The following is a 12,887-nucleotide window of genomic DNA, read 5'->3' as shown; positions in this document are numbered from 1 at the left end:
AATACTAAAAATCTATAAGTCTATTTCTGTAATCTCTGAATGGGAAAGTAATTTTGATGACACAAGCAGAAACTAAAAGAAACTGTTTACCTGGGCAGAAGGAGAGGGCATCTACACAAAAGTTTAATAATGTTTTTTTTAAACAGTTCTATAAATCTGTAAGTTAGAACTCAGAAAACCACTAACCAGTCATCTTTTCATTTTCAGCTTGTTCATTGCTGGTGTATAGAAACACAATTGAATTTTTTTTTTTTAATCTTGTATTCTTCAACTTTGCTGAAGTCATTTGTTATCTCTAGTAGTTCTATTGTTGAACTTTGGGAATTTCTATATATACAATCATATTATCTGCAAGTAGAGATGGTTTTACTTCTTTCTTTCCAGTTGGATGCCTTTTATTTCTTTTTCTTGTCTTATGGCTAGGACTTCCAATATAATGTTGAATAACAGTGATGTAAGCAGGTGTCTTTGTCTTGTTCCTCATCTTAGGGAGAAATCTTTTTTTCACAATTGACTATGATGTCAGCTGTATTTTTTGATAAATTGCCTTTATTATTTAAGGAGGTTCATCTGTATTCCTAATTTGCTGTGTGTTTTCGTTATGAAAGGGTATTTGAATTTTGTCACATCCTTTTTCTGTAGCAATTTGAATGTGATTTTTTATCTTTTGTCTTACTGATATGGTATATTTGATCAATATGAGTTGATTTTCATGTTTTTAAAAAATTCTTTATTTATTCGTTCATTCATTTATTTATCTCCTCTCCCCCCCCCAGTTGTCTGTTCTCTGTGTCCATTTGCTGCGTGTTCTCTCCGCTTCTGTTGTTGACAACCGCACTGGCAGTCTGTGTTTCTTTTTGTTGCATCTGCTCTGTTTGTGCGGCACCATTCCTAGGCAGGCTGCACTTCCCTTCACGCTGGGCGGCTCTCCTTGCGCGGCGCACTCCCCGCACGTGGGGCTCCCCTACGCAAGGAGCACCCCTGCGTGGCAGGGCACTCCTTGCACGCATCAGCACTGCGCGTGGGCCAGCTCCACACGGGTCAAAGAGGTCCGGGCTTTGAATCGCAGACCTCCCATGTGGTAGACAGACGCCCTATCCATTGGGCCAAGTCCACTTCCCCATTTTCATATGTTGAAGTACCATTTTCTTCATTTATAGGAACTGGATTTTTTATGTTAGTATGCTTAAAAAGTGTGTTTATTATTTTCAAAATTGAAAAAAAATCTACGTGTATTTGTTTAGATCAGCATTCTTTTCCTTTTGCCTCATAACTTGTAAATCTTTTGTTATGTGAAGATTCAGATCATTCTGTTGGAGAGAATTTTTTTTCCATATATATATCTATTTTTTTTAAGATTTTATTTGTTTATTTCCCCTTCACTCAACAAGTATCTTAGAGGAGTTTCAGGTAGTTCTTCCTGAATGTTCAGACATGTAACACTTCAAACCCGTGTCAGTTCAACTGATGGCTTCAGTGTTAGACCAGAAAGGAAGAGGTGGATTAAATTCTTAGCGGATTTGGATCAGAATTTGAACAGAATTTGAGATATTTTAAGGAAAATATTTGAAAACCAGTGTTTGTGAGACTTTAAAAGGCATAAGAAGCAAATGGCAAGGACAAGTTGGGAGAAAGGGTTTGAGGGGGTAGTTGTCAATGGAAAGTAGTTTTCATATACTCTGCTTTCACTTGGACTGGGGGTTGGAGAGTAAATTGTAGTTTGGTAGCATCTTCTTTTGAAATTTGGGCAACATGTTTTTCTTTACTGGGCATTAGCATTTGTGTTTTTCTCTTAAAGTTTCAAATATATTCTTTCTTGTTGAGTTACTTCCTCGTCTGGGCAAGAGTGATGTTATTTCAAGGAGCGGATGTGGCTCAAGCAGGTAGGCGCCTGCCCCCCACATGGGAGGTCACAGGTTCGGTTCCTGGTGCCTCCTAAAGAAGGTGAGCAGGTGTTGCAACCAGCAGATGCCACAAGCAGCAGATGCCACAACTAGCAGACACCACAACCAGCAGATGCCATAACCACCATGGCAAGCAGACACTGCAACGAGCAGAGGCTGCAACCAGTGGACACCACAACCAGCGGATGCTTCAGCTAGTGGATGATGCAGCCAGTGTGGAGCAGATGTGGCTCAGCGTTTGGGCACTCGCCTCCCATGTGGGAGGTTCTGGGTTCAGTTCCTGGTGCCTCAGAGAAGACGAGCAGACACAGCAAGCAGGCAATGAGCGGACAGATGAGAGAGCCATCTTGGGAGGGGAGGGACAAAAAATAAAAAATATAAATATAAATCTTTAAAAAAAAGAGTGACTTTATTTCAGAAATTAACTTTGGGAGGAAGTGGATGTGACTCAAGAAGTTGGGCACCTACCTACCACACGGGAGGGTTCATTTCCTATTGCCTCCTAAAGAAGATGAGCAAGACACAAGCTGATGAGATGGGCTGGTGCTGCAAGCTGACGCAACAAGATGACGCAATGAGAAGGCACAATGAGGAAACACTATGAAAGACACAACAAGCAAGGAGTGGAGGTGACTCAAGCAATTGGGCACCTTTTTCCCACATGGGAGGTCCCGGGTTTGGTTCCCGGTGCCTCCTAAAAAAAGAACACAAGCAGACATAGAGAGCATGCAATGAACAGACCCAGAGAGCAAGTGCAAACAACAATATGGGAGAGGGGGAGAAATAAAATAAAATATATCTTTAAAAAAAAAATAACTTTGGATGCCTAAGAAGAGTGAATTTGTATAGCTTTTTGTTTGTAAACCAATTAATTTTATTGATATATTTTAATAAAGCATGCAGTTCATCCAAAGGGTATAATTGGTATTTCATATAATCCAGTCATTATTAGAGCATTTTCATTATTTCAAGAATAATAATAAGCACAGAACAGACAAATAAGAAAATTCCCCACCTTTCAATCTCTGTGCTTCCCCCACTGTACAGAGCAGCTGTTTCTGGCTATTCTATCCACAGTGTATTATCAATGGCTTTTAGTATAATCACAAATGTTTCAGATTCATCATCTCAAAAATTTTAGAACAATTAAATTACTCCAAAAAGAAAGACTCTACACCCCTTAGCATTCCTTCCTCAGACCTACATGACCATTAAACTACTTTTAACTTTATAAATTGATTTGTATTTATATTTTAAATAAATGGGAACATACAATATCTAGTACAATGTGTCTGGCCTCCTTCACTTAGTATAATTTCTTCTTGGTCTGATAGTAATTTTTTGTAGTATTACTTACATTTGTTCAGCTTCAAAGAAAAATGGTCTTATATATAAATTCTACCCATATTCATACTTCTCATATTTATATTTCACATAATATATTTAGTTCATCATAGCACAGTCATACAGTATTTGTCCTTTTGAGCCTAGCTTGCTTCACTCAACATAATGTCCTCCAGGTTATCCATGTTGTCATATGCTTCATGACTTCATTTCTTCTTACAGCTGCATAATATTCCATCCTGTGTATACTCCACAATTTGTTTATCCATTCTTCAGTTGATGGACACCTGGGTTGTTTCCAGGTTTTGGCTGTCATAAATAATGCTGCTGTGAACATCAGTGTGCAGATGTCTATTCATGTTACTGTTCTCAGTTCTTCTGGGTATATACCTGCAAAGATATTCCTGGGTCCATGAAAAGTCTATATTCAGCCTTCTTAGGAGGTGTCAAACAGTCTTCCACAGTGGCTGTACCATTCTACATTCCCACCAACAGTGAATAAGCATTCCTACCTCTTCACATCCTTTCCAGCATTTATAGTTTGCTGACTATTTAATAGTGGCCAGTCTAATAGGTGTGAAATGATACCTCATTGTAGTTTTGATTTGCATTTCCCTAATTGCTAGTGATGTTGAACATTTTTTCATGTGTTTCTTTGCCATTTGTATTTCTTCTTTGGATAATTGTCTTTTGCCCATTTTTTTAATTGGGTCGTTTGTCTTTTTATTGTTGAGTTGTATAATCTTCTTATATATCATGGATATTAAGCCCTTATCAGATATGTGATTGCCAAATATTTTCTCTCATTGAGTCAGCTGCCTTTTGACAAAGCCTTGAGAATTTTGAAGAATTTGAAGTTCTGTAGAATTTTGAGGAGGTTCCATTTATCTCTTTTCTTTTGTTCCCCGTGTTTGGGTGTAAGGTTTAAGAATCTCGTGCTTACCCCAAGATCTTGAAGATGTTTTCCTACATTTTCTTCTAGGAGTTTTATGGTGGTGGTTTTTATATTAAAGTCCTTGATCCATTTTGAGTTAATATTTGTATAAAGTGTGAGATAGAGGTCTTCTTTTTCCTTTTTTGGATATAGCTATCCAGTTCTCCCAGCACCATTTGTTGAAATGACTGTCCTGGTCCAACTGGGTGGAATCCCCCATATGGTAGATGGGAGCCCAATCACTTGAGTCACATCTGCTTCCCCAACTTTTGGTTTTGTTGATTCTCTTTGTTGTTTTTTTTTTTTTTTTCTTGATTTATTTTATTTCTCCTCTCATCTTTACTATTTGTTTTGTCTGTTTTGGTTTGGAATTAGCTTGCTGTTCTTTTTGTAGTTCTTCCAGGTGTGCAGTTAGATCATAACTTTTAGCTCTTTTTTTAATGTAAGCATTGGGGGCTTTAAATTTTCCTCAGTACTGCTTTGCAGTGTTCCATAGGTTTTGATATGTTGTGTTCTTATTTTCCTTTGTCTTAAGATATTTGCTGAATTCTTTTGCATTTTCTTCTTTGACCCACTGATTGAGAGTGTTTGTTGTTTAATCTCCATGTATTCATGAATTTCCCTTTTTCCATCCATTATTGATTCCCAGCTTCATTCTGTTATGATCAGTGAAAATGTTTTGTATAATTTCAATCTTTATTTAAATTTATTGAGACTTGTCTTGTTTGAAAAGAATGTATATTCTGCTGTTTTAGAGTGCATTGCTCTATAGATGTCTGTTAGGTCTAGTTCACTTATCGTTTTATTCAAATTCTCTGTTTATCCTCTGTTCAGATGTTCTATGCAATACTGAGAGTGGTGTATTGAAGTCTTTGCATGGAATATATTTTTCCTACCTTTCACTTTTAACCTAGTTGTGTCCTTACATCTGAGGTGAGTCTCTTGTAGGTGACATATAGATGGGTCCTGTTTTTTTAATCCATTCTATCAGTCTGTGTCGTTTGTTTGGGGAGTTCAAGCCATTAACATTCAATGTTATAACTGTAGAGGCATTACTTGATTCATCCATTTTGACCATGGTCTCTCTGTTGTCATATTGTACTGTAGTCTATCTTTTTACCCTTTTATTTACCCTTTCTGTTAATCTTCATTTCTACACTCTTCTCCAAGTTTCTTGCCCTTGTTATTTCCTTTCAGACTGCAGCACTCCCCTTAGTATCTCTTGTTCTTTTGGTAACATATTCTATCAGTTTTGTCTGTGAAGACTTTGAACTTATCCTTATTTCTGAAGGACAGTTTTGCCAGATACAGAATTCTTGGCTAACACTTTTTCTCTTTCAATGCTTAAATATATCGTACTACTTTCTTCTCTACTCCATGGTTTTTGATGGTCAGCACTTAATCTTATCGAGGTTCCATTTTATGTGATGCTTTTTGCTTTTCTCTTGCTGATTTCAGAATCCTTTCTTTATTTCTGATATTTGTCATTCTGAGTAGTAGGTGTCTTGGAGTAGGTCTTTTTGTGTTTATGCTGTTTGGTGTATTATTCTTCTTGGATATTGATGTCTTTCGTAAGGGTAGGGAAGTTTGCAGTCATTATTTCATCAAATAGTCTTTCTGCTCCTTTTTCATTTTCTTCTTCTGGGACATAGATAATTTGTGTGCGTTTGTATATATATATACACATATATATTTTTTAAGATTTATTTTTTATTTATTTCTCTCCCCTTCCCTCCCCACCCACCCCAGGTTGTCTGCTCTCTGTGTCCATTCGCTGTGTGTTCTTCTGTGACCACTTCGATCCTTATCAGCGGCACTGGGAATCTGTGCTTTTTGTTGCATCAGCTCTCCGTGTGTGTGGCACCGTTCTTGGGCAGGCTGCACTTTCTTTCATGTTGGGCAGCTCTCCTTACGGGGCACACTCCTTGTGTGTGGGGCTCCCCTACATTGGGATACCCCAGCATGGCAGGGCACTCCTTGCGCGCATCAGCACTGTGCATAGGCCAGCTCCACACGGGTCAAGGAGGCCTGGGGTTTCAACCGTGGACCTCCCATGTGGTAGGTGGACGCCCTATCCATTGAGCCAAGTCTGCTTCCCATAATATGTATATTTTTGTGTTTTGTGTTGTTATTCAATTCCCTGAGACCCTGTTCCATTTTTCCATTCTCTTCTGTTTCTGTTCCCCTGTCTTTTCCACTTTAGCTGTTCTGTCTTCATTTGAAATCACTAATTCTGTCTTCAAGCAATTCATCTGCTCCTATGTACCTCTAATGTATTTTTTTTTTTTAAGATTTATTTTTTATTATTTCTCTCCCTTTCCCCCCTGTTGTCTGCTCTTTGTCCATTCGCTGTATGTTCTTCTGTGTCTGTTTGCATTATCAGGCCGCACCGGGAAACTGCATGTCTTTTTGTTGCATCATCTTGCTGCGTCAGCTCTGTGTGTGTGTGGTGCCACTCCTGGGCAGGTTGCGTTCTTTTGACGCGCAGCGGCTCTCCTTGCAGGTCACATTCCTTGTGTGTGGGGCGCCCCTACATGGGGCTCCCCTGCGTGGCACGGCACTCCTTGTATGCAGCAGCACTGCGTGTGGGCCAGCTTACCACACGAGTCAGGAGGCCCTGGGGATCGAACCCTGGACCTCCATATGGTAGGCGGACATTCTATCAGTTGAGCCACGTCCGCTTCCCATCTAATGTATTTTTAATCTCTTCCATCATGTCTTTCATTCCCATAAGGTCTGTTATTTTGTAGGCTTTCAAATTGTTCTTTATACTCACCCAATGTCTTCTGAATATCCTTTATCTCTTTAGCCATATTTTCTTTCAACTCTTTAAATTGATCTAAGAGAGTTTTGTGATTATCATTGATTAATTGTCTTAAATCCTGAATCTCTTCAGGATGTTTGGTTTGTTCCTTTGGCTGGGCCATCTCTTTCTGATGTCTAGGCATCTGATATATTTGTGAATTTACTCTGATGGCTAATTTCTCTCTCTTGCCTATTATTATTTTTTCACAGCTCCTCTTTGATATTTGGTTCTAATACTCTAGGTTTTAAAAGCTGCCTAGCTTAAGTTATCAAAATCATGCCAGGGACTCACTAATGGAGCACAGACTTTCTCTCAGGGATTGGGTAAAAAGAGCTCTAAAAGCAGATTTTGTCCATATGTTATAATTTCCATACTGGCCAGCAGGTGGTACTCGTTGGTACACCTTTTCACGGAGGTGTCTCTCTCTTGGTTTTCCTTTGTTTTTGTTTGGCCAGAGCCGAGATTCAAAGTGGGCTCCGCTGGCCTAATTCACTGAAGAAAAGCCCCCCAACTACCCTTCCTTTTCCCCTTGGAACAGCTGACAGGCTCCCCTTTCAGTCAACTGCAATGAGCCAGGGGTTTTATCCCCACCGAATATTTTGGGGGTCGGGAGGGGAGCCCTTCCTGGCAGCCAGGGGGTTTAGTAACTCACAGTTCGTCATTTCAGCGTCTTTGTCTCTGTCTGTCACGCTCCTGGGAGTTGTGAAGCACTGTCCTGGTCCGCTGACCCCCACAGCAGTTCCTTCAGGCAGCTTTTGGCTTCTTCTCCATTGTTTTTGTGAGAGAGCTGAGCCTTATGTGCCTAATCCAACACCATCTTCCCACTATCCTCTGCATAGCTTTTTAATTTAAGATGTCAAGTCGTGTTGAAAGCACGACCTTTCTGCATTCAGGGACAGTAAGTTCTTCAGCAAGAGTAGAAATTTGGATAGGATGATTCTCTAACGCCATACAGGCATATTTTAGCATGGTACTAATGATACTAAGTTTCAGAATTTATAGTCAGTTCTTGGATCCTGTCTAAGGAGTACTAGTTATTAACATAGAAAAATAAAGAAGGCTTCAGTTTGTCCTTCCTGTAAGATGGTCTCTAACATAGGAATAGGTGACAGTTAGTGAAGGCTCTAGTAAGGACTCAGAGCCCTTTCAGTATTGAGATGAAAAATATTAAGAGCTTAAGCTCTTGCAGGCATTTTATTTTCTGATTTGAGTTCTTTTTATAACAACATTTATCAACTCCTAAATCTTTCAAAAGATTCATTTTTAAAGTATTTATTTTGAAATAATTAGAATTTCACAGAAAGGTACCAAAAGAAAGTGTGGAGAGGACCTGTGTTCCCTTCACCCAGTTTATCCCAATTGTAGCACCTTGAGTAACTACAGCGTATTTTCAAAACGAGGAAATTTATATTGACATACTCTTGACAACCACAGAGCTTATTCAGTTTCACCAGTTTTACATGTCCTCATCATGTGTGTGTATAGTTCAATGCAGTTTTTTCATGTATTTTTGTGGCACCACCATTATAAAAATTAATTTTAATTTCTTTTATGTATAACTCATGGTTGTTAGTGTTTTGGTATGTGGTATACAGTTTATGAAAGAAAACTGACGCACAGAAGAGTATATATACCAAAAGAGCTAGTTAGTATAATAGCATTTTCCCTTAAAACAATATAAATTACCGTTTCAAGTTTCTAATAAATATATTTTTGAGGAAAATATTTTTGTATATAAAGACAAGTAAATGATTATTCAAAATTTTATGTGTTTTAGTTTCCCTACAGATCTCCATGCTGTCTTTTTAAATATGTAGAAATGAATGACTCAGTATTCATGAATGTTATACTAAGGCTTTGTGTTCTCTACTCTTTATTCTGTCTATTGGTGTAGATCCTTATACCAAATTGCCAGACATGCTTTGTGCTGTGGTGCCTGTTGCGTATTTGTGTGCCAATAAGTAACGTGTGTAAGATGCACTTTGTGATCCTAAACTGATCAACTCATCCCCATTCCCAGCCTTTCCCACCAGTTTATTATTTCTGTGGGTATGGTGGTGGTGATGGTGGTATAAGAGACTGTTAGTACTGTGCATGCTGAAGTCGTTGAGAACACTTTGCAACATACCGTTATGATTTGTTTTTCATCATTTGTTTTATTTTTATACCCCCGCTTATTACACTGAATGAGACAGCTACTAGCCGAGATGATAGCAGAGCCTGCTTTTCTCTCTGAGTATACTATCTTTGCTTTGGATTCCTCCAAACAGCCTAAAACACAGACTGACAGTGTGGTGAGTCCTTCCACCGCTTTCTGCCTTCCCTTTTTGGGAAGCAAAGCAATTTGGTAATTGTAGAAGCAAAGCTCGTGTTGCTTGTCACTGACCATCTCTTAGAGCATCTTCAGTGCCCTCTTCTAACCCTGCTCTAAATAATCGGAGAGTAAAATGCTGAATTCTGATGGCTGGTGTGCTTCTTGGTAGCTTTTTTAACAACAAAATAACACTGTTTTCATTAATGTAGTGAAGACTGCCTTTACTTGGTCTAAAATTCTTAAGTGGTCTCTGAAGGGATTGTTTGCTCAATAACTAAAAATGGTATGCCTTGCTATTAATAGAAATCTCTCTTCTACTATTGGTAGGAGGCTTAGAATGTTTTAAGATGTGACTACATTTTTAGGGGAAAAATGCATTGTTATGTAAACTCATATTGAGCAACTTTAAATAGGTTAGTGGCTTCTGCTATAACAAATAGTTATAACAAATCTTTTGGGTGAGTGCCTGTTTTCTGTGTATTAAAAATCTGAAAAAAAATAATGCCTTATAATTTTTAACTGAATTTATAACAGTTTGAATCTCATTTTATGTAATTTCACCTTGGGAAGGTGGATTTTTCCCCTTATTTGAAGTATCTGGTAAATATTGAATTTAGCAAATTAAAATTTAGAGATGTTTGATTATCCAGTAAGGAGAGCTTTTGGTGTTAGATTGGATTCTGACTGATCTGGGATTAAGGTTTTAATTTTTTTTTTTTTTAAATATGAAATTTGATTTAACTCCCTAGGTAGTTGTATGTATATGGCCAATATTAATCCTAATTTATATTCTAATTTGGTTTTAGAAAAAAACAGTTCAGAGTGAATATTGGAGTTCTATTAATGTCTTAGCTTGAGTCCCAGGGAAAAGTGGCTCTCCTTGACTCTGGCTACAAGAACCTCACTGCTTTCAAAGTGGCTTTGGGAGGGAGCCAGAAGTCCCAACAAGGGCGAAGTTACCAACTTACTCTAAAAACATAAAATGATATTGCTTTATACTCCATGGAATAGTAATACAAAACTGGTTTGTGTGTGTGTGTGTTTGTGTTTTAAAGAGGTGTAGCTTCTCCTAGGCCCACTCAATTTGTATGGAGTACCTGTTGTCAAAAAATGCTTTTAATAAAAAGGTGGAGGCTCTAGCAGTGTTTTAAAATAAATAGGCTAAAGGTCTTCTCTAATCTTATTTAAATTTTATAATTAGTTCAGATAAAAACTTATTTGTGTCTATAGAACAAAATATAAAAGATGAAAATGTAGGGTTCTTGCCCTCCCTAAAGCTTATAGTTCAGTATGGAGACAAAGATGCTAAGATACACTTATAGTGCAAAGGAATTAAGGCTTTATCAAAAGAGAATATAGACGGAGGGAATGCTTTAGCCATTTGGGGAAACCAGGTGAAGCTTTACAAAAGAAGGGACATTTGAAAATTAACAGAGGAACAAGTTTTCTTGTAAAGGCAGAAATGGAGAAGCATTCCAGATAGTGACAAAATCTCTAATTTTGCTTCTAGAGCTTTCTAATTTAAATTTACAGGAAAATTTAGGCCAATACTTCTTTTATTATAGCTATTTGCAAAGCCTGCATTTACTTATCTATATGGTATAATAATAAGTAAGGATGAGAGGGGGAAATGTTTTTAAATATTGTGATTTGCTTGGTTAAATAAGGTGATATCTTGTACAATTTTAGAAAAGCTATTTTTGTGTGGATCATAGTCATTTGTCAAGTTATTTACTTTTTAAAAAATATACTTAAAAAAATAAAGATACTTAGATTACATTAAGTGTTATTTACTTTGAAAACAGAATATGGGTAGAACAGGTGTAGCCCAGTGGTTGAGCTGCCTACTCTGCATGTACGAGGTCCTGGGTTCAATCCCTGGAACCTCCTTAAAAGAAAAAAAAAGAAACAATATGGACCTCTTGCCACCTTTGTCCCAGTCTTAAAAAATATTTTATGGAGCCCATTCATTTCTTCTCCTAATGATTTAACTGCCTATTATTTTTTAGTACTGACTAGCCAAAGGACTTACTGATCTCTATAAAGTATATTTTTAATTATATAGTTTGTAGTATAATGTGTTTTCAGGATTGGAAAGTATTAATTGTAATGCTACACAAATATACGCCATGTATACAATTTCTAATTCTTTGAAATGACAGAGAACAGGACAATAAAAGTTAATTCTTATGTTGCCCAACCTTTCTTCCCTATGAATCTTTATAGAATTGTCTTAGTCTGATACAATTCGAGAACTTTTTTCTTTTAGTGGGAGGAGGGTATTAAAAAAAACAACTTTTTATTTGGGAAAAATTCAAACATATTATGAAAGTAGAAGTAATAAGGAATTCCCTCTCCCAGTAGCCAGTACCCAGTGTCAACAATTAATAATTCAAGGCCAGTCTTATTTTTATATCTGTTTCAACTTACTCTACTTCCCTCACCACATCACATTCACAATCCCTTTGAATGCAGCCATCTTCACCCCTGCTATTAGATTATTTGAAGCAAATTTCAGAAATCATGTTTCATATGCAAATATATTGGTATACATCTCTAAAAGATAGTACAGTGTACACTTATCACATCTAAAATTTATTAATTCTTTACTATCAAATCCTGATCACAGTTCAAAAGTTCGAGAATACTTTAGCAAAGCTGAGCACTTTTTCAACTTTTGTTTGTATAAGAATAAGGGAGTGGGTATCGCTCAGTGGTTTGAGTGCCTGCTTTCCATGGACGAGGTCCCAGGTTCAATCCCTGGTACCTCCTAAAAAAAAAAAAAAAAAGAAGAATAAATAACATCAATAATTTGACCTTTCTTGGTCAGCTGTAGAAGTAAGGGGAAATGCACTAAACTATTAAATCACTGAAACATAGTGCCTAGTATTTGGTGAAATGCTTTTGTTTAAAACATGGAAGTTATTTTGTCATGAGCTACTTTTATAGTTTTAAGTAATTTTAATTAGACATTGTATAATGAATGCAATAGAGAATTTTGAATCTCAAGAATCTTATCCATTTTCATCGAACCTATGACATATTATGATGTAATCAGTAGAATGTTGCTTAACTTGGAACACTTGTCATACCAACAGAACAAAACAAAAATCTTTCATACTTGGAAGAAGATATTTTTAATGATATATTTTTTTATGAAAATAGCCACACCATTTTATTTAGACTGCACTTCAATGAGTGAAGCATTTCAGTTTCTTGTTACTAAGTTATTTTCAAGAGCTTAACCCAAAGAATTTTAAATTGAATTATATTTTATTGTAGGGCACATTTGACATTACTGTGTTTTTTTTTTTTATTATTATTTTTTTTTTTTGGTGAACGAGTTTGGCTAATTGAATCCCTGATGTTAACTTTGTCATGGGGGAAAAACCTGGGGACATTATATTAGGGAAAGGTATGTGATTAGCTTGAAATAAATTTTGCTTCATACTAATCTTTGCTATTTAAGTTACATATATTCAAAATAAATTTTCCTAAATACTTACCATACTAGTTTTGCCTCGCATGAAAATAGTCTAATAAATGAACAATTACTAATTTTGTTTAATAGATAAATGTATCTAA

General features: G+C 36.8%; 1 protein-coding gene across 9 annotated transcripts in view; it reads left to right on the top strand.

Annotated features, from left to right (window-relative positions):
* The window catches only part of GOLGA4 (golgin A4), a 148,231-nt gene that overhangs the window by 36,608 nt on the left and 98,736 nt on the right, over positions 1 to 12,887 (top strand). For 4 of the 9 annotated variants that reach the window (XM_004471160.5, XM_004471159.5, XM_004471161.5 and 1 more), the window contains exon 3: positions 9,184 to 9,282. The exons of the other annotated variants lie outside the window; for them this stretch is intronic. In XM_004471160.5, the coding sequence (XP_004471217.2) occupies positions 9,184 to 9,282 (99 nt within the window). The remainder of the gene's footprint in view (positions 1 to 9,183; positions 9,283 to 12,887) is intronic. 9 annotated transcript variants of the gene reach the window in all.

Source organism: Dasypus novemcinctus, chromosome 31, assembly GCF_030445035.2.
Source record: "Dasypus novemcinctus isolate mDasNov1 chromosome 31, mDasNov1.1.hap2, whole genome shotgun sequence".
NCBI lineage: Eukaryota > Metazoa > Chordata > Mammalia > Cingulata > Dasypodidae > Dasypus > Dasypus novemcinctus.
This window is presented reverse-complemented; position numbering and strand designations above follow the sequence as displayed.